The 21,410-nt window shown below is 48.7% G+C and overlaps 5 protein-coding genes across 5 annotated transcripts; 4 read left to right on the plus strand and 1 right to left on the minus strand.

Moving 5' to 3' along the window:
* Positions 1-108: 108 nt before the first annotated feature.
* On the plus strand, positions 109-1,969 carry pnbA-1 (Para-nitrobenzyl esterase; the record flags this gene model as incomplete). The annotated part of the gene is made up of 5 exons (XM_037329157.1): positions 109-320; positions 376-538; positions 604-838; positions 912-1,855; positions 1,910-1,969. 5 exons carry the CDS (start codon positions 109-111, stop codon positions 1,967-1,969), a joined length of 1,614 nt encoding a protein of 537 aa, XP_037172102.1.
* A 2,552-nt stretch (positions 1,970-4,521) lies between these two features.
* CGCA056_v013916 (uncharacterized protein) lies at positions 4,522-5,357 on the plus strand (the record flags this gene model as incomplete). Its single annotated transcript, XM_037329158.1, has 2 exons — positions 4,522-4,798; positions 4,846-5,357. 2 exons carry the CDS (start codon positions 4,522-4,524, stop codon positions 5,355-5,357), a joined length of 789 nt encoding a protein of 262 aa, XP_037172105.1.
* A 5,232-nt stretch (positions 5,358-10,589) lies between these two features.
* On the minus strand, positions 10,590-12,191 carry CGCA056_v013917 (SAM50-like protein; the record flags this gene model as incomplete). Its single annotated transcript, XM_037329159.1, has 2 exons — positions 10,590-12,004; positions 12,050-12,191. The coding sequence occupies 2 exons, from the start codon at positions 12,189-12,191 to the stop codon at positions 10,590-10,592; spliced, it is 1,557 nt and encodes a 518-aa protein (XP_037172104.1).
* An 856-nt stretch (positions 12,192-13,047) lies between these two features.
* Positions 13,048-13,950, plus strand: UBC6 (Ubiquitin-conjugating enzyme E2 6; the record flags this gene model as incomplete). Its single annotated transcript, XM_037329160.1, has 3 exons — positions 13,048-13,077; positions 13,137-13,216; positions 13,266-13,950. The coding sequence occupies 3 exons, from the start codon at positions 13,048-13,050 to the stop codon at positions 13,948-13,950; spliced, it is 795 nt and encodes a 264-aa protein (XP_037171545.1).
* A 2,816-nt stretch (positions 13,951-16,766) lies between these two features.
* Positions 16,767-18,753, plus strand: CGCA056_v013919 (putative MFS-type transporter; the record flags this gene model as incomplete). Its single annotated transcript, XM_037329161.1, has 6 exons — positions 16,767-16,937; positions 16,988-17,009; positions 17,060-17,116; positions 17,165-17,809; positions 17,858-18,449; positions 18,501-18,753. 6 exons carry the CDS (start codon positions 16,767-16,769, stop codon positions 18,751-18,753), a joined length of 1,740 nt encoding a protein of 579 aa, XP_037171544.1.
* Between the last annotated feature and the right edge of the window lie 2,657 nt (positions 18,754-21,410).

Here is a 21,410-nt window from a genome sequence, read left to right on the forward strand (position 1 = left end):
CGTTATTCATATGAACTGCATGGACGCCCTCAACAGCTTGGACTACCTAGTTGTCCTCCCACCTTCCGCATGCACCTCACCGATCGTCGTCAACAAAGTGAGTGCATCATGGGACTCGTCAATGTCTTGACAACCGGCGCAAGCTTGGTCCTGACGGTGGCCTCTGTCTTCCCTCACGCGGCGGTGGCTGCATGTGCCAACATCACCAGGCCCACAAGCGTCGTTCTTCCTCAGGGAAGGATCAAGGGCTTTCGTGATGATTCTCGCAATGCGGTGTTTTTGGGCATCCCCTTTGCGGCGACGACAGGTGGGGAGAATAGGTGTGTCGATCATTGCGATTTTCGACTTTCAGCTGGACTAACGAAACTTTCAAAGATGGAGAGCGCCTCAGAATGTTCTGCGGTCAAACGCGACCTTCGATGCGACGTCATACGGCCCAACATGCCCTCAGGCCATCTCCGGCACTACATTCAGCCAGCAGGGGGAGGATTGTCTGAACTTGAACATCTGGTCTCCTCCGAACGGAAATGACCTGCCCGTAAGTCGGATCGAGAACCCACAGGTTTAGTAATTGGCTCCAAGACTGAACAATAATGCGCGCAGGTATTTGTCTACATGTACGGCGGTGCTATGGTGACCGGCTCCAACAGCAATCCTCAGATCCAGGGAACCAACTTCGCTCGCAATGGAGTCGTTTACGTCAACTTCAACACTCGCGAGAGCATCTTCGCCTCTCCACACTCTGCGGAGTTGAAGGATGCCAACCCTGAAGAGTCCCAAAACTTTAGCATCCTGGACGTCGAGAAAGCCCTTGATTGGATCCACGAGAATATCCGGGGTAAGCAAGCATCTAAGATCTCACATGAGTGGCCAATGCCAATCAAAGTGACACGAGTCTAACGCCAGACCAGCATTCGGAGGAAACCCCGACCACATCGTCTTCGGTGGCCATTCCTCTGGCTCAGTCCAGGTCGATCACTACCTATGGAACCACCCGGACTCTTGGCTCAAGGGAGCTGTGCAGATGAGCGCCAACGCCATGTCCGGTCCTGCCTACGCACCCGTCAACGAGGCCCTTGACGCCGTTGCTACCGAGGTCGGATGCCCTGCTGGTGGCGACGGCCAAATCGATTGCCTTCGCGATGTCGACGTCTACGCTTTCCAGACCACCAACTTCAACTCGACCTTCAACACTTGGTTCGCTCCTGTCATTGACAACATCACCCGCCATTCCGACTATGCTGCTCGTTTTGCCGCTGGCAAGTATGCTACTCACGTGCCGCTCCTTACTGGTACCTCTAATGGCGAGGGTACCATCTTCAGTCTCGTTTACGGCGCTGAAAACACGAACTTCAGCTCCTGGATCAACACATTCGATGCCGACAGTGCGCACATCGAGGATGCTGTTCTGATCGAGGCATACAACGCTTCAGCCTATGGGACCGAATCTCTCCGTGGCGGTGCCCAGTACGGCGACGCTCGCTTCAACTGCGCCGTAGACTACCTCCAGGACCTCCGCAGTGCCGCACAGGACACTTGGGTCTACCGGTTCTTCGGCGCCTATGACAATGTCGTCGGAGTTCCTGGCACTGCTCCCACTCATGGCACTGAGGTCCCCTTCTTCCATGGCGGCAATGAGTGTTTTGAGGCTCTGTCTAACGTCACCGAGGCCCAGCAAGCATTGGCTGACTCTATCCACGGGTGGTTTGTGGAATGGATCAAGAACCCCGCTGCCGGTCCTGGGTGGGACAAGGTTGCTCCCGAGTCGGGAGCCCTCGTCAAGCTTGGCGTCCCCGATGATGAGCTGTCTCGCATTAATGGTTCTACAGACGAGTTCAACCAGCGTTGCCAAAATGTGAGTTTTCTCCGAAAACAGATGTTTTCTGATCGTTTCCTAACAAGATGTCAGGTTTACAAGCTCGCCTTCCCGAAGTACCCTGTCATTCAGTCAGTCAACAAGCTGTTGTGATACGTCTCATAAAGTATCTGCTTGACTCTTGTAATCGGTATTTTCGCGACAAAATGTTGTCATACCTATGTGTTGGCATCGTAATTTCCCTAGACGTCAACTTGAACTTCCATCACACGTGTCCAGTGTGACCATTTCCTCTGTTTGGCATGGGACTCAAGCCTCCTGACCGTTTGTCCAGCCACCTCGCCACGTCTTGATTTTGCCACCGCAACTGAGCCTCAAAAGAAACAGCAGCCGCCGCATGATATCTGAGGCCAATGTATCAGCATTCGGTAGCAGTCATTACGTCGGGGGGATGAGAGAACGGGATCAGGAGGCGAGTTGGGATGAAGCCAAGATAAACCAAGAGTCTCGCCGTCAAATTGGGCGTGCGTGTTCCGTGAGGCTGCAAAAGCTAGATATTGTCTTAATTAAGCCCGTCAGCTCGCCCGGATCCCAGTGGCGCATTCACTCCCATGTTTTAGTCGTGCGAATCAGGCGCGTGAGTTCGAGACAACGCCGGAAGGGTCTATATGGGCGACAAGAAATTAGCACAAGTTTGAAAGCGCATAGAATGTAATAATATCACAAGTTTGCCAATGAGAAAGCGAGGAGACATAAGACGAAAGCAGCCGAGACCAGTCAGCCGGATGTACATGATCCTATAAATTATGAGCCGCTGACCTTTAGTGCCTGACTTTGGTCTTTCCTCATCTTTCTTTCTCAAACACTCGTCATTATGCGACAAAAGATTCCAGTTCTCACCTTTGCAATTATCTTGCTTAGCACTTCAGTGTTAGGTGAAGACAACGAATCATGCTATTTTCCGAGCACAAGACGCGCTACTGGCGGTATACCATGTCCTGCTATGGGCGATAATGCTGCCAAAGCATGCTGCATGTATGGTCACTATTGCTTGAGCAATCGCTTGTGTCTTGAGCCTAATTATTGGACCTTATATCGACACTCCTGTACAGATGCCAGGTATGAAGCCTCTGGTTGCCCGAGGTTTTGCTTCAATACAAGTAGCAGTGGACAAGAAGCTTCAAGTAAGTAATCATGGCCATGGTGGTCAAGTTGTCAATAAACTTTTGACACGAATTCGCGCTTGCTCATTAAACCAACGGCTAACAAACTTTGACCAGCTCTTGATGACCTTAGTGGTGTTAACTTTTGCGGACCCAGACAATGGAAATGCAACACCAGAGTCCCGTGTAAAACGAGCAATTTCTCAATTTCAAATATGGGAACCATCATGCCCAACAGCGCTTAGAAGTCGCAACTTGGCCTCCAAAGCGGCATTTTTGAGAGCGGCGTACCTGAGAGCGGCATATCTGTCGGGGCAGCGGTTGGTATTGGGGCCGGGGTAGGAATTCCTCTTGCAATCGTCGCTGGAGTCCTGGGGATATTGCTTCTACGTCAGAAAAAAAAGGACGAAAGCTGTCAACCTTATTTCAGCACATTCGACAGCAGAAGCCACTTCTCCCAAACCAAACCAGTCGGCTACGGCTTCGCCAGCCCCGTGGCGGGAAAGTCATCTCTCTGGAAGGGGTGAACAACAAACAGCGGAGTTGCCGCTGGAGTTCACCGTGAGACATGAGCTTCCTCAATAAGTGAGGCCCGAAGAAGGCTAGAGGAGATTTACATCACAGCATTGTGGCTTGAAAGGAAATTACTGACTGAAAAATGGCCTTTCCATGAAGCCGAGTGCATTCACAACGTATCAAGCTTCTTGCACGCGGAAAATCTAAAGCTACCAGATGCCGCATAATGAGTTTGGACGGATGTACGCAATAGTGCATAGCAATACACCAGCCAATTGACTTGAAAAAGAAAACATTCTTGTCGCTTATCTTGAGTCGCAACTGGCTTCTTGGGTGTGCTCATCGAATCAAACTATGGACATGCGAAAATGTTGAGTTGCGCAATGGGTCGGACATAGTAATTGACCGACGTCCAGCAAACACCACGGATGCTAGCCTTTTGTAGGCGAAATAGTAGGAGTTATCGACGGATGCGCCTGAGAAGCGAGCATGGGAATAGAGCTGGAGCAGCAAGTGTTGCAAGCTTCCAAACCATTTCACAGGCGGGAAGACGAAGGGCGAGGCTTGAAGGACGGTTTCGCTTCCCAACCCATCATATCGGTCAGGATTGACGCGAGGTTCTTTGCGCTGCGTCGCCGAAATCCATGCATCGTATCGACCTGTCAAACCACACTCGGCTGCAACGGTGGGCTTGGCCGGGGGCGAATCAATTTCAATGTAAGCAACCAAGACACAGGAAACTCGATTTTGAGAGATGAGTGGTTGCTGCCACTGGAAGTGACGAGCCAGTGAGACAAATCTGCAGGGCCAAGGCTCGGACCTCGTACAAGAGCTGAAGATAGTTTGACGACTTCCTATTTCCTAATCGGGCAACACACAAGTCGATGAAATACGACGAGTGAGACACAGTCGGCAAGTCAGCCTAACCGCAGTGGCCGGGTTTTGCGACATGACATTTAAAAAACCGAATTCCAATACTTCGCTACGTCAGCATCACACAGCGGCCCATCCCTCTTCATCGTGAATATGCACCGGCCCGCCCTTAGACTTGTCGAGCTTCTGACGTTGGTGGCATCAGCCACAGGCGAAACATGCTACTTCCCAGATGGCTCGGTTGACCAGGGCGGCATTGAATGCCCCAAGATTGGAGACAATGCCGCGGTCGCGTGCTGTCGCAAGTCCAACCACTACTGCCTCGATAACGGACTCTGTCTGGAGCCGAATGCGTGGACGATGTACCGGAACTCCTGCACAGACAAGAACTTTCGAGCGGCCGGATGCCCCAAGATTTGCCGCGATGCTGGTAGGTTTTCCCCTTGCAGAACCATGGCTCTAGGCTGACTTTTTCAGCATTGGGTGGACACACCGGGGTCAACTACTGCTTCCAAGACGCCATCTGGACATGTCGCGGACGGAACGATTGCGACAAGGGAAACTTTACGATGCCGAGTCCTAGAGGGAGGATGTTGATCAACACGGCGTTGGAATCCGATCTCGGAATCGCGGCGGCGACGAGCGCCGGGCCCAGCGGCACCTCCATCGCGGTGTGCTCAACGACGTCAGAAGCCAGGCGCGGAGTATCTACAGGAGCGGCAGCGGGCATAGGGGTTGGCGTTGGACTTCCGCTGGCTATTGCGGTTATGGCGCTGACGGTCTTGCTTCTGCGAGAGAAGAAGAAGTCGAGAGCCGCGGGGTTAGATGGGATGACGACTGCCGGAGGTTCTGAATCGTCACCCGCGCCGGTGTGGGCTAAGCACGAATATCCTGGAGGCTTTGTGCAAGCGAACCGACCTGGATATGGGCAGCAGCCGACAACGGAACTTCCTCCGGACCCAACGGTTCGGCATGAGCTTCCCCAATAGTGGACGGTATGATGGCAGGTCTAGATAAGAGCCATGAGTAAAGTACATAACTTGGTGCCGCCAATCCCGAGTAACTAGGCGAGAGACACAATGGAGGTGAGGCTTCTGTATGTACATAAAATGGAGGAGTAGACAACAGCCTTGAACTTTGAACTTTTGTGTTGAGGAAGTTTCATAGCCCACCCTACAAGAGGGTCCACAGTAGATAAATCCAGTAAGAGCACTTTGGCTGGTGCTTTGTCTAGTAAGAAGATCGCAGTACGTACCTAGGGGCCTGGAATAACTGCCTACGCTGAACCTGACTGTAGTTGCTTATTGTGGCTCTCAGTATTATGTTAATAATAGCTTTGTTACTAGTAAGGTTAATAGCTTCGCCCGCGTGACTTACTGCGTAGAGATGGCCTTATAAGGTCAGCTATATAAAAGCTTATCTTAGCTATACATTTAAGATGCTACTGCTTGCGTTAAGCTGTAAGCCTATTTTTTGTTATATAAACTACTTAAATTCCTATAATTTATAAGCAAACTACTTAGATTTCTTTATAATATATTCTATTCTGCTTAATCTATAGGGCCTCATATTATAAGGCTAAAAAGTGTAAAATATCTAGTAGAATATATATAAATAGGTAGATAAATCTTTACTTAAGGTACACCTTAAGATACTAGAATTAATACTAACTGTTATAAGCTTTTCTACTCAGGTTAGCTAAGTATATAAATAATTATATACCTATAAGGACTCTTAATATGTTAGACGTAAGAGTTTAAACTTTATAAGTATAAAAAGATATCTTTTTTAAACTATAAAATATAAAACCTAAAGATTAATTATATTTATATTTTTATTATTATTATTTACTTTATTTATATATAGTTTTAGCTACTCTTATTATAGCCTCTAGCGAATAAGAAAACTATAATAATTAGTAATATAACTTAATATCTTTTTCTCTCATATAACCTTTCTTTTCTATAATTTTATTATTATCCCTGATGATAGTTATAAAAAGATAATATAAAATTATAAAATAATTTTTAGATTAATATTTAACTTTAAAATATAACCTTAAGATTTCACTATAATATTAAGTTTTTTAATATAACTTATAGGAAAAAGTAATAAAAAAAGTTTATAAAAATAACGCTTAGTACTTAATATTTATAACTAACTATTTAAATTCTCTAATTTCACTATTTTTTAGTAATATTTCTCCCTTTAGTAATAAAAATCCCCCTCTAGAAACCTAACTACTTAGAAAAACTATAATATTAAACTTAAGATATTAAGTAATAGCTAAAAAGTTATAGACTTTTTAATAAAATTATTATAACTACTAACATATTATTAGCTTTAATAAGAGATTTTATAACTAAACTATGATTTTGTATCTTATTAATCAGAGTAATAATAATATCTTTTTTATTAATATAGATAATAAAATATAAAAGAAAAGGTTTATTTAGAATATAGATAGATATTTTACTACTATAGCTATTAATAATATATTTAATATTATTCCTAATATATAAAAATCCTTAACGCTAAAAATATATTTCATTCTAACTTTTTAAAAAGAAGATAATCTTATACGTAATAGTAAATTCGCTTTTTATATAGCTATTAATAAAATATATACTCTATATTAATTTATAGCTTTAGAAAATAAACTACTATTAATACTGTTAACATATAACATTCTATTATAATAATAATAATAATATAAGAATAATAATAACGCTAAACTTACTTTAATATTCTACATAAAATAAACTAATAAAGTTTAAGGTATAAAACCTTATATAAAAATACTTGATTTATTATAACTTATAACTATAATATTGATTATGTAATACGTATAGCTACGTAAGCACCTTATGTAATGAGCAGTTTAGCAGGTTACGTTTCAGGTTATCTTTCCCCTCACTTTTCCCTACTAGAGGATGCAACCTGCGAACAACAACAACCAAACTCATCACAATACATCTGTTCCCTTATTCTTATCTATACAATTAAATGCTCATAAATGCTCAGAATTATCACCTTTTATCATAACATTACCACATCCATAACCTTATACTATATAGGCGCATATACTACGCCCCTGTATACGCTTATACCTGTGCTAACAGTAATATTTCTATTTTAATTATTAATAGTGTTAACATAGGTATAAGCGTAACCGACCGCCATGCGAATAAGCTTAACCCTAACGACATAAACTCAATCTGATCGAAGAGAAAACACTTCTCTAATACGTTATTCAACAGGATTCCAGAGGATTTCCTTTCCGCCTCAGCAGTGTGGAAGATATAGCTAATCTCCTGCTGCAAGCCTGTAATAGCAAGCCTGTTGGCAAGCGATAGGCTAGGCGGTTTGTGGACTCACAGCCTGCTCTGAAAACCAAGTTTAATCGTCCATACGATTATCAAAGGGCTCTTTAAGAAGATCCTGAGGTTATATCAAAGTGGTTTGCATTATTACGCAACATAATAGCTAAGTATAGCATCTAAGAGGGGGACCTATATAATTTTGATAAAACTGGCTTTATGATGGGCATGATCACTGCGTTAATAGTGGTTATATATGCTGATCGACACAGCAAAGCAAAGTCTGTCCAGCCTGGCAATTATGAATAGGCTACAGTTATTAAATATGTTAATTTAGGCGGGTGGTGTATCCCTCTGTTTATAATCGTCAAGGGTGTATATCATCTTACCAGTTAGACTATGGAATCAGGTTTTCTAGGCAACTAGGTGATCAAACCTACTGCTAATAGATAGACAGATAATCAGATAGATCTTAACTAGATTAAACACTTTGATAAACACACTAAGAACTAAATAAAGGGCGTCTACTGGATGCTTATTATCAACAGCTATAAGAGCTATTTATCAGCTGAGTTTGACGATTACTGCAAGCAGAACAATATTATAACTGTTAGTATGCCTGCATATTTATTATATCTACTACAGCTATTAGATATTACCCTTTATTCGCCTTTTAAACGTATATATAGTGATGAAATCAACTAATTCATCAGAGCCTCCATAAATCATATCACTAAGTCTGAGTTCTTTGTTGCCTTCCACTAGGCCCACAATAAGGTTTTTAATGAGGAAAACATCAGGTCTGCTTTCTAAGGCGCTGGAATTTCACCATAGGACCTAGACTATATCATCAAAAAGCTTGATATGTATTTACAGACGCCTACACCTCCTATAGCCAACCCTTCAACACCTCCACCTTAGCAGTCGCAAACGCCCTCTAACCCACAACAAACCATCTTGCAGTCCAACTTTATCAAAAGTTGCATCTCTGCTCATCAAGGAAGCTTACTAACACTAATTATTGCTGCAGTTGAGCAATTATCAAAGGGTGCGCAGGCAATAGCGCACTTAATCACTATTTTGACTGATCGGCTTTATACCCTTGAGGATGCAAATATAGCACTTGCTAAGCGCTAGAGGGCTAAAAGAACGCAGGTCCAGCTTAGAGGGGCACTTAGTATAGAGGAATCTCAGGTTTTGCTTGAAGGGAAACAAAAAGGGAAACATCCAGCACCTCAAGAGGACGACGAGGGGGGTCCATCAAAGAGAGCCCAGCCAGCTCGGAGACGCTGTGGTATGTGTGGTGAGACTGGGCATAACGCGCGAACCTGTTCCAAAGATGTCGAACCCTCAGGAGATTCTGATAGCGACAACTAAAAGTTGATTTAATGCGTTGTGGTTGAGAAATACTAGATGTTGTTATGTACGTGGGAAAAAACGTCCAGCTGACTGGTCCAGCTGGCTGACTGATAAACCATGTTACTATTAATAACATTATTACTATAGCTAAAAATAGTAATATAATTACTATTAATAAGCTCTCTTCTTATATTATTAAACTTAAAACTAACACTATAACTAAATAAATTATAGCTAATAAAATTTATGTTACTATAGATAAAGTTAAATAGACTAAAGTTACTACTTTTTATACTAAATTATTACTTTTTATACCTCTATAATAGAGATATAAAAGACTATAATAAAACATCTTACTACTATAAATACTAATACACCTCTTACTAAATATAGTTACATTTTATTTATATTTAACTAATTAATAAGTTTATAAAAGAAATAATAAAATAATTACAAAACAACGCAGTAAAAATAGAATACAAAATAGGGGAACAATATACCTATATATAGTCTAAAAGAATAGTTAGAATAACTATCTCTAAAAAAGAGGTATATATTATAAGCTTTTTTATTCAAGTTAGCTAAATATATAAATAATTATACACCTATAGGTATTCTTAATATATTAAACGTAAAAGTTTAAACCTTATAAATATAAAAAGATATCTTTCTTAAACTATAAAATATAAGACTTAAGAATTAATTATATTCATATTCCTATCGTTATTATTCATTTTGTTTATATACAGTTTTAGCCGCCCTTATTATAGCCTCTAGCTAATAAGAAGACTATAACACTAACTATAAGGCTAGCCTTACTGCAATTAATAAGATAACGCCTTTTAATGTATAAAGCCTTATAAATGGAATAACTATAGCTATATCCTATTTTATAGTCCTAAAAGCTAACGTTATAGCTATAGCTTATATCTATCTACTTTAGTAAATCTCACTAAAGGAGGTAGCTATATTTACTATTAATTCTAGCTATTACGCCTATTTTAATAATATCCTTAGTAGACCGGTATAGCTAGTAAGTTAACTAAGTCTATCTATAATATTAAAGGTATTACTAATAACTATAGAAAGTATAAGTTATAAAGAAGATAGCTAAGTCTAATAATAGAAAGTATATATAAAAGTTAGAAAAATAGGTTAAAAAATAAAAAAAAAAATCTATAGTAATTAAACTAAGTTAAAGTTATAAAGTTATTATTAAAATAACGTTAAAAGTAATGAGATTGTGATAGCGTATATAACTACGTGCGTAGGGGGAAATAGGACTAAAGAGACGGCGATCTGCGGGAAATCACATAACCAGTAGGCCGTTAGCTAAAGGGGCAAGTCGGAGGCTGTTGCAGTACAGGTTCCAAGTAAAAATCACAGTAAGTGGCCAGAGGCCGAACTTTGAACTTTTAAGGATTGATTTTCGAGAGTGTCTATGGTATTTACTTTTCTTCCTCTATTCGTCCTTCACGAGCCCCTCTCGCCCCGCCAGCCATAGCCTCGTCCATGCCCACACCCGCCCTCGTCGTCTTGCATCTACAAGAAGTTGATACCGACGCCAACCTGAAGGCCCTTAGTGCCTTGCTCGCCCTTACGGAGCACCATAGGCAGGCTGAAGTTCAGTTCGAATCGAGCAACAGGATGGGCATAGACCAGACCGACACCGACGGCGGTCGACGGCAAGCCCGTGGTCAGGTCGTTGAGGGCATTGTACATGCTACCCGCGACGCTTCGGGTGCTGAGGCCAGCAGCCTTCTTCTCGCCGTCGCCCTTGGTCTTGTTCTTCAACGCCACGAGCCTGCCACCGTTGGCGAAGATCTGGAAGCGAAGAGCAGAGTCGGCGCCCTTGTAGGGCAGGGGGAAGAGCATGTTCACGCTTCCGGCAGCAAAGAGGTCTCCGCCGACAGCGTTCGAGCCGTCGTGGGGACCGAGGCCACCAAAGTGGAAGCCGCGAACGTCGGTAGGACCGCCGAGCTGGAACCTATCGTTGATGCGGCTGGGCTGGGCCTTGCCTTCGGAGGCGAAGCCGAGAGGAAGAGGGTAGAGCATGCCGAAGCGGAGGCCTCCTCCGATGGAGATACCGGTACGGCCCTTAATGCCGGGCAGAGGGATGGGGACAGCGCCACCAATCTCGCACTCGCCCTTGGAGAAGGCGACGTCTCCGGCGAGAGGACCAACACCTGCGAGCTCGAAGACGGACTTGAGCAAGTAGCCGCTTTGAGGGAGTTGCGCGTTGTCTCTCGCATCGCGCGAGTATGTGTGCTTGATGGAGCTCTTGACGGAGTCCCCGGCGTCGGCGCGGACTGAGGGGCTCGCATTGTCGCCGAGGCCAGTAACTTGACGCCAGACACCAGAGTACTCGAGCGAGTGCACACTCTTGCCGGAAAGCCAGGAGAAGCGGAGGTTGCCTCCCTTGACAGCCTCTTGGTGGGCAGCCCATGCCTTGTCTGTGGTAGATGCCAGCGCCTCGAGAGAAATCCTGGTGTCGGGGTTGCTGTTGACAGGAGCACTCAGGTTCGCGCTGTAAGCGGACCGAGTCTTGTTTCCAGCACTCGCATTGACGGTGAGCTGCTCAGCGCCGCCAAAGATGTTGCGCCAGAGCACGGAGGTGTAGACGGAGCCTTCGCTGTTTCCTACATCGGTGCCGGCGTTGATCTTGTATCGGGAGAGCTCCTTCACAACAATGTCGACGTCGACGTCGGTAGGGGTGGAGGAGGGGTCGGCGGGGTCGGATCCGTTGATGTGAACCTTGGGATCGAGGTGGAAGATTGCCAGTCTCTCGAGCTTGCCCTTGGCATCACCCAGGCGGGCTGCGACTTCGCCGAGGGTGGAGGAGCTGTTGGCCTCGGCGGTCAAAAGGGGCTCGAAGATGGGGTCGAGGAAGCCGCGTCGGGTGTTGGAAGCGCCGTGGACCTGGAGACGGTTGATGGTCATGGGCTGGGAGTTCTGCTCTGCAAGCTGAGATGCGCATTAGCATGGGTGATTGGCAGCATAACGGGCCGGGTCAGTCCTTGCCAGAGCCTGGAATCTCCTAATCTTGGCCTCCTCCTGCAGGTTCTCGAAGGCGGCAGAGGACTCGGCCTCCTTGCGGAGAGCGTCAGGCCCGGCCTTGAGCTTGTCGGTCGGGTTAGACGCCATCGTAGCGGGCTGTGGTGACGATGTAAGGTGGGCTGGAGGGACAATCGGCAGGCTTCGGGTTGAAATTCGAGATGCAACGGCGGAGCACGGCCGCCGGGCCCAATTGAAAGGACCTGGAAGGGAGACTGGACTGGACCTGCACCAACGCGGGCCGGGAACACGCGACAGGGGGGTGTCTGATTGGCTCGTGTGGCTCGTGATGGGTCCAAGAGGTCGCGCCACACCTTGAAGCTCAAGCCACGTCTCGCAGCCACACAGGTAGACGCTTGGACCCTGTATCCGCAGGCTGTTGGTGGAAATTCTGTGGCTGAGGCACTCGTGTGCACACTGCGCGGTGACATAATGAGTGGGGCGTTGCCAGCTGGAGGCCGAAGTCACCGCGCCGCTCCTCCGCCAAACCTTGAAATTCCGCTGCTTACACAGGTAGACCGTATCTGTATCTGTACACTGCAGCCAAGGTAGGTACGTACCCCATGCGCCTGTGCCTGTCACAGCCTCGCCGCATTCCCCAACTTGTCCACTGTCCACTGTCCGCTGCTGAGTGATTCCGATCCTCCGTCCTTCAACCACCCGCTTCCATTTCCATCCAGCTCCAGCCCAACCGCAAAGCCCAGCAGACCTCTCCCACAGGCTCAGCTGCGCGGCCACTCAACTTCTCTTCTATTCTTCAGTCTGTGCATTTTATTTTCCCACATTCTTTTTCGCCCGCTGGTCTTCCTTCCCAGAGACCGCCCGCCAGACCTTTGAGGCGTCCGTCCCTGATTACGTCGTGGTCCGTCATCGTCATCTCGATACTCCTCTCGCTCGCCCCCAAACCGGATCACTAGGTAGGATTTCGCTCCGCACATCTTCAGTCATGGCAGCCAGCAGAGCCGCACAGAAGCGTGTATGTCTTCTCTTCCCCTCCCTCACCACGTTGCATCAGCACTGACAGCCGCCCTGCAGTTGACGCGCGAGTACAAGACCATCTCCGAGAACCCTCCGCCATACATCGAGGCCCATCCCTCCGACTCAAATATCCTTGAGTATGCTCTTTCATGCCAGTCTCACATACTCCTGCTGACCGGCTACTAGGTGGCACTACATCATCACCGGCCCCGAAAACACCCCGTATCATGGCGGCCAGTACTGGGGAACTCTCGTGTTCCCTCCAAACTACCCCTTCGCCCCCCCAGCGATCCGAATGCACACCCCATCCGGCCGATTCCAACCATCCACACGACTTTGCCTCTCCATTTCCGACTTCCATCCCAAATCCTTCAACCCCGCGTGGGAAGTCTCCACCATCCTTATCGGCCTGCTTTCTTTCATGACGAGCGAGGAGATGACTACGGGTTCCGTTTCGAGCACTGAGGCTGAACGCAAGATGCTGGCGTTGCGTACAAAATGGTGGAACTCTACCGGTGGCGGTTCCCACACCAAGTCCAACACACAAAAAGGCAATGTCAAGGCCGGCGATGGCGGCGCCAAATTCCGCGGCGAATGGCCCGAAGTCGACAAGGCGAACTGGGACTGGATGAAGGAGAATAAGATCGACTTCGCGACAGGGAACAAGATCGGCGGCCCAGCAGGGGCCTCTTGTGGGCCCCAGCTCGGTATTGGAGCTGGCAGCGGCCACCAGGCCCAGGCTGTCGTCGATGCCGTCGTCCAGCAGCGTGACGCCGGCCGCGGCTGGCTCAACCAAAATAAGCTCCTCGTCGCAGGCGGTCTCATTTTCTTCTACGTCCTCCTGGCCCGAGTGCTGGGTAGCGATAGCTGATTACTAGATGGCTTCGCATCGTTCAACACAGAAAATCAAGCAGGGTCGGCCTGACGTCGCCGATGGATAATAAATACAGTGCGCATGGAATGACACGGCTGAGCATGGCGTTTTTGGGCTTTTTCCGGCGACGGACACCGACGACGACGACACCGGCGATGGACACTGGTGACGGACCAGAGTGATACACACACAAACACAAAGAGTCTTACTAATAGAGGACTGAGACGGTTGAATGGGCTGGCAAAACGCGTATGACGATTGTATTCTAGATTCGACAGTGGAAATACCTCCTGGGAATATCAATTGCAACACTCACTCTTGAAATGACTTTCGTGGTGATACTAGTCGTGTGGCATGATGGTTCATTGGCTGCATGGGCTCAGCCAAGTGGCGTCTGATCTGCGTCGACAACATTCTTCTCATCTGCCGTGGCTTTGTTCTGCACGACCAGATGATCATTGGAGCGAGAAAAGCCGCTTAACAAGAGAGTAAGTCGAATTCGATGTTGGTTCGACGTTGCATTTCCATAAAGCTTTGCTGTCGTATCTCGACAGTGCCAATATTCCTTATGTTGCTTTATTATAATTGGAGATAGAGGCGAAACTAGGTCCAGTCATTTACGACACAATGTACGATCAATTCGTGCCCCAGCATGTATCTCTCAAAGCTCCAGACCTCCATGTTCGCCGAAAAGTGCCGGAAAGTGGACGCCGGGCACAGAACGGATGAGCCGACGGCCAGATATCATCCGAAGGAAACATCAGACACGACATACTGAGCGCCGGCTGGCGACGATCACGAAGGGTGTCGGCTGTTCAGTGGCCTTGGCAATTGGTGGCAGGGAAACTGACTGCCCGGGAAATGTGAAGAAGACTGGCTTTCTGGTAAGCCGAAACGTGATATTCACCGGCATGAAGTCATGGCAGAGCAGGAGAAACACCAGACGGCGGATGTGGGATGAAAAGCCAGCGGTATATAGAGATGAGTTGAAAGTGATCGCCGGCTGACGAAAACCATTGGCACATCCACTGTTCAAAAACACATCGCATGTAACCCTGATAGCCTCTTGGCGGGTTGGAATAGCGCGGCTGATATTGCGTAAAGCATTCATACTTTTGTCCTCTGTGCATACTCGACTATGCAGCACCTGGAATGCGTAACAGCTAGCCCACGTCGTTGCAGCGTTGTCCGTGCGTGGGCATCGTCGAAGAAGAAACTCGTGGTCGAGAACACGCTTGTGTTTACGATGAGGCACTCGGACCGGGGGGTTCTGTAACAGGGTGTGGTGCCATGTTCATGCGGCGAGTCAAGGTGTCCTGGGGCCCCCTCGAGAGTGTCATCCAACTGACCCAACCAGTGGTTGGTCTCGTGGCTGGGTGCAATGTTCTTTTCGTCTCAACTGCATTTCATCAAGAAAGAAACTTGGTCTGAAGTCTAGCGGTGCCCTGCAATGGGATTTGGACTGCTGTGATCTAGCGCGCGGTTGTTTACGAAATCCAACGCCCGGAGCTCTGACACCTGAAGAAACTTATCCCGTCTTCCGGGGAAGCAGATGCCAACTCTCTCGGTGATTGTAGGTCATCGACCGTTGGACAAGAGGTCTCTATTAGGTTTGTGTTCTTTTCTAAATTCGGCGCAGCGCTAGGGGCGCTCTCTAGATTGACCCAGATCCTGCAGCGGGTCGATGCAAGGGACACACATCCATTGCGTACCTTACATACGGCCCCATACGTAGGGCATACCAAGCACGTACGAAGTAGTAATTGAATTTCGAATAGCTTTCTCTGGAAAAAGGGGGCACTTTCAAGACATCGAATGACGACTAAGCAAGGGTCTCTTGCGCGCGCGAACGGCGATCAAACCAGCAACATTCCCACCCCAGGCTTGTCTCCCTCACAAAGGATTCTCCATCACTTTGACTTAGCCTCCCCCGCTGCCGCAAAAGCGTCCCGAACCCTACCAAACGCATCAACAATCTCTGCAAAACGACAATGTTCTACCCTGTAACAAAAACCCCATCATGAGGTGGGAAAAAAGGAGGAGGAGGGGAGGGATGTAAGAAGACCCAAGAAATCGTCCTTTCTCCCCGGCCCGTCCAACCCTCTTGCAGGGCGTAGCGTCCAACTGCCGAATGCAGCACAACGGCCCACCCCCTTGCGCTCGAGCAGACGAAGCTTAAACACCCCGGTTCCTGGTCTCGTCTCGCGGCGACGAACGTTTGTCAAGCAGAAACATGTCACGGTCGCTGGCTGAGCCGGAGGCACGCTGGAGGAGACTGACATCCCACGCAGGTGAAGAACCGTTATGTGCTGGGGATCATCGAGGATGAGTTTCGAGCTGGTGCCGGGCGGGATGTGGAGGGCTGGGTAAACTCCACCGGGAACAGACGTCGAAGAAGCAAGGAGAAGACATCGTGGTACCTTCGCCGACTGGTCGCATGTAGCCCTAACCATCGTCCTCGCGGCTGTTCCTGAGATTGACGGCTCGTCTGATGGGACGTTTCCAAGGTACCTAGACCACTCGGGGGCAAGCCTCCTTTTCGACAACATCGCCTTTGGCCCTGGGCAAACTATACGCACGGCTGCCTGCCTCCGTCTCGCCTCTTCCCTTTTCTCCCCTTCCCCTGTATGTGTCCAATCTTCTTAGGCTTTTCCGGATCTGCTGCAGGGGGCGGCGGCGGCGCGTTGAATGGTATAAGGCTGCGTTAGCGTCCCGCCGACTTCCCACGATCTCAGAAGGGAGGGTCCCTCTCTTCTTCTTTTGGAGGGCTGGGATTGCGCGACTTTTCTCCATCGACGGTACAAGCGGACAATATGGCGTCGAACACGAACTGGCCGCTCCAGGAAGAGCAGGCCGCTCGGAAGCAGACGTCGACCGTCGGTGTGTCGGAGTTTGATGATGCGGATAGTGTGTTAGAGAAGAACGAGACGCTGGTCGTCGGTACGACAAATCTCTATGAGAATGGGCAGTTGAGGTTGATTCCTGTGAGTGCCTCGTGTTGTTCTCCGTCGAATGGTGGCTAACCCCTTCTCAGATGCCAACGCCCGATCCCAAGGGTGAGAACCTTCATTCTTCGTTGAATGTCAACGACAACTAATCGTTGTAGATCCATTGAACCTTCCTGCTTGGCGCAAGTGGACAGCCATCGGTTGTCTGTGCTTTTGTAAGTCTTGAACACTCAGATACAGAACAGCCTACTTACCATCCCAAGTCGGCGCCCTTGCCCTCTCAGCAGAGGTTGTCATCGGTGGTCTCCTCCCCATCTTCATCCTCGAATACTCCGGCGTCGATCCCCATGTCATCAACACCTTCGACTTCAAGAAGGCAAGCGGCGGCAGCGGCCTCAACATCAACCCCATGTCCGTTGTCCCGGCCGGCGTCAAGCCCGCCTCTCTCGAAGAGGTCTCGCTGCTGGCCACCATGCCCCTACTGGCGAACGGTATCGCGAGTTACTTCCTCGTGCCGACATCTATCTGGATCGGTCGCCGACCCGTTCTCCTGTTCGCTGCAACCTCTGCCTGGGCTGGTGGTCTGTTTGCCGCGTTCAGCACCAGCCTGCATCAGCATCTACTTGCGAGAGCGCTGATGGGTCTGGGAGCTGGCGCCGTGGAGGCGTTGATCCCCCTGATTGTTCAGGATATGGTCTTTATCCATCAGAGGAACAAGGCCATGTCGGCCGTTGTCTCTAGTCAGGGTATCATCATCATTGGGTTGGGAGTTGCGGCCCCTTGGGTGTCTGCCAACTACACCTGGAGGTGGATGTACTACATCACCTCTGGCTTGGGCATCCTGGCGTGGGCTCTTCTCATCGCCTTCCTACCCGAAACTAGGTGGACCAGATCTCAGGCGGAGCTCAGTATGTTGGATTCCCCATTGGTGCTTACTACATGCTAACTATGTCTAGGCGGCCAGAAGATCTATCCGCTTCCCCCTGGCCAAAACCGCCCCGAGCTCGACTTCACGACCTTCACCCCGCGCACGACCTGGACCAACATCGGCGTCTTCCAGAACGGCTTCGAGTTCAAGCGCGCCGCAAAGTCCATGTTCGACGCCCTCCGCTCCACCTACTTCCCCGCGATCATCTGGGCTGTCCTCGCCAACAGCATCATGATCGTCAACAACCAGGCCGCGCAGCAGATCACGCCATTCGCGCTGCTTGCTCAAGGCTGGGAGTTCCAGTGGACTGGTCTCACCGTGCTACCCTTCTTCCTGGCCTCCGCGCTGGTGTATGTCTTTGGTGGTCCGGTGGCTGACAAGATGTCCAACGCGGTGACGAGGTGGAATGGTGGTAGTCGTGAGCCGGAGCATCACCTCGCCAACCTTGTCTTGCCGCTTGTCACTGGTGTGGCGGGATGCTTCATCTTCGGAACGGCGGGCGAGAGGAACTTCCACTGGAGCGTTCTTCTCGTGGGCTCGTTCTTGATTGTCTTTTCGTTCCTTATGACCATGACCATCCTCAGCGTTTTCATTGTAGAAAGCTATCCACAGTGGGCAGGGTAAGTCATGATTGTGGTGCACCTCTAAGAATCTTTGCTAATGTCTAAAAGACCGGTGCTCGTCAACGTCTCGTCCCTGCGCATCGTCATCGCCTTCTTCCTTGCCTCAAAAGCCACGATCTGGATCGCGGAAAAGGGACCCATTCAAACCTTTGCTCTCTACGCGGAGACCATCATCGTTTTGTCCCTGGGTCTGCCGGTGCTGTACTTCTGGGGCAAGAAGATGCGCCAGTGGACCGCTGGCAGTGTCAAGACTAAGCCAAGCGAGAAGGAGAAGGCGTTTGACGACGGCGCCTCTGTCTGAGGTCGGTAATGGTAATGATATGATACCCCTTGGGGACGACTGCTTGGCTCGAAGCAGGACGTGTAGTCCGGATAATAGAGACCGAATTCTGAATAATCAATCCTGTCGCTACCGAACGCTGGAGATACCTTCCCAGCTTGTGATGCCTAGTTGGTCACTGCCATCCGATTTGATACCTTACGTCAGCTGGGCGAAGACCTTCAATATCCTGATCGTCACTGTATGGTCTTCTATCTCACTACTCTCTCTGTGGCTCTCTTACTTCAATCTTCGTTACTATCCTCATCCTCCGTTTTGTCTTCGTTACTCTCGTCCTCCTCGTCGGTCTCGTCGTCTTCCTCGTCATCCTTCCTATCGAAAGGGTCATCGGATCTTGTAAGTTGTTGATACAGCGCTGTCCAGAAGGTCACTGAGAGCACCTTCCGTCTTTACGACCGCCGGAGAGTGAAGCTGATAGTGCGGTCCGCAAGGATGCAGGACTGAAGGGGACGAGGCCTGATAGAACTTGACAACACTGTCTCCCACGCAAACACTACCCTGAGCATAGCCGATGACCTGGGAGTCCGCAATAAAGACTGTCTTGTTTATCGAAAGCCCTTGGATTGTTCTGTAAAATCCTGTCGCAGAACCCAGCAGACGGAAGACCGACCCCGGCCTCGCATCTTCAGGCGTCGAACGGATGATTTACTCTGGGCCATAATGTAGGGACAACACCATATCTATTGCTGCGTCAATGTCTGATTCGACGAAGGCGAGCACTTTGGGGTGTCTTTGATACTCGTTGAGTGCCTTCTGAAGCTTTTCCCTGGCTTGGGAGAAGATATATCGGCGGTTCTCCTCGCAACCTGGGAGTGTGGATTTGAAGAGAGTGTGCAGGTCCTTGAACCCTCTTTTGAAGCCCTCCTTGGGTTGGTTCGGGCTGTAAGTCAGCAATAACCAGCAAAATGCTAGAAGACGGGCTTCGACATGTTGAGCATTATCGCATTCGGCGTAGATGCGCCTGAAGAACCTGATCCGTTCTGCACCATGCCGCTTCAGTGTGAGTTCGTATTCAACGGATAGACGCTGCGCAGCCAAGATGTCCTTTTCAATAAGCGCCCTGTCGCGGTCGTCAAAAACCGTCTCGATCATACCAAGCGTTTGGCCTTGCAGAACAATGCCATCGTCGCGAGTGAACTTGATTTCGTAGCTCTGTCCATCCACCGGCCCTTCCCAGTGAGTTGTAGTCTCTCGGTCTGCAGAGTCCAGGGGAACCCCTCCTAGCTCGATCAAAACATCGTCGAACCATCTATAGTCGTCGCTCCAGTCAGGAACCCAAGATGGCAGACCACTCTGGCGGTTTCCACTCCACACATTATCCAGCGGCCATAGGGTGTTCTCGTGTCGTATGATAGCCTTCGTCGCTTCCGTGTATATCTTGGCCACTGATTGTTCATAATCGGGATTTGGGAATGGCTGTCCGAGTCTCTGGGAAATGCCGTAGAGCCCGAAGATCTTGTCTTTTGAGTTGGTGGCATGCCGAATTCTGGCATGTTGTACAAGGCTCGACAATTTCCCCTCCTCATCTCCCCCAGCTAGCTCGGACTGGCTCCTTTGGACTGTTTGGCCGCTGGTGCTGCCAGAAATATCTTGAAAATCCGAATATAAGTAGAAGCAATTCACAAAATTCCGCACCCCCTTGCTAGACAGGGAGAAGGTAGCCTCCATGAGCTCCAAAGCTTGGCAGAAGATATCCCAGGCAATTACCTGTTCCCCGCAAAGGATGCTAGCATGGGTAGCAAGAAGAAGCTCTTGGAGAGTCCACATTCTCTCGAACCAGGGCCGTCCAAGAACGTCCTCAATTATCTCGCGAATCGTTTGAGCATCTGATGTCCCCCATCTAGTATCTGAGATAATACGAGCGTGCATTGTTCTGGAATGAAGAGGATAGATCATGGGGCAAGAAATCAACTTGAACTGACCACATCGGTTCATGAACTTGGTACAAAACTCGGTTCGAAAGTCTTCCCAAGAATCGTCTCGCAGCAGATACAAACGTTTCAAATGAAGAAAGAATGCATCCGTTTTAGCGTCGCCATTTCCCAACCAGACAAGGACGTCTTTAGCGACTTGGTAGATATCGCCCATCATCGCAACCTGATAATTACGCTCCTGGACTCCACCGGGAGTCTGGTCAATGCAAATGCTATCGACCCATAGGATGCGGTCCTCGGATGCTCTCCTCAAATGCCTTAGTGCCGCACCGCAGTTGGCGGTGATGGGCAAGATCAACGCCCCGAGCTGGAGATAATGTGACGAGCTCGGTGGGCCCCATACGTACGACAAGGCTTCAAAGTGATGTGAAGCTTCTATCACGGACTGTCGAGACATCTGAATGCCACATTCAATCAGCGAACCGGAGAGAACTTCACCGGTTTTATGTGCGGGGTGGAGGACTAGGAGCCTGGTCCGTCGAGAGCCACTTAGTTGGGTGTGTTGATGTGACATTATGAGACATGCAAGTAAATTCCAATGGTCTCATTAGCGAAGATCTTGGTGTCTCGAGAAAGAAACACCGGAGATGGCGCAAAATAAGAGAGAGAAACCACGCGCAGTTTCAAAATCTAGAATCCCACTTTTTGAGGGGTGCCGCAGAACTCACTGGCTGCACTTCCAGC

The sequence above is a fragment of the Colletotrichum aenigma genome, assembly GCF_013390185.1.
Source record: "Colletotrichum aenigma strain Cg56 chromosome Unknown KSG_Cg56_contig10, whole genome shotgun sequence".
In the NCBI taxonomy this organism is placed as follows: Eukaryota; Fungi; Ascomycota; class Sordariomycetes; order Glomerellales; family Glomerellaceae; genus Colletotrichum; species Colletotrichum aenigma.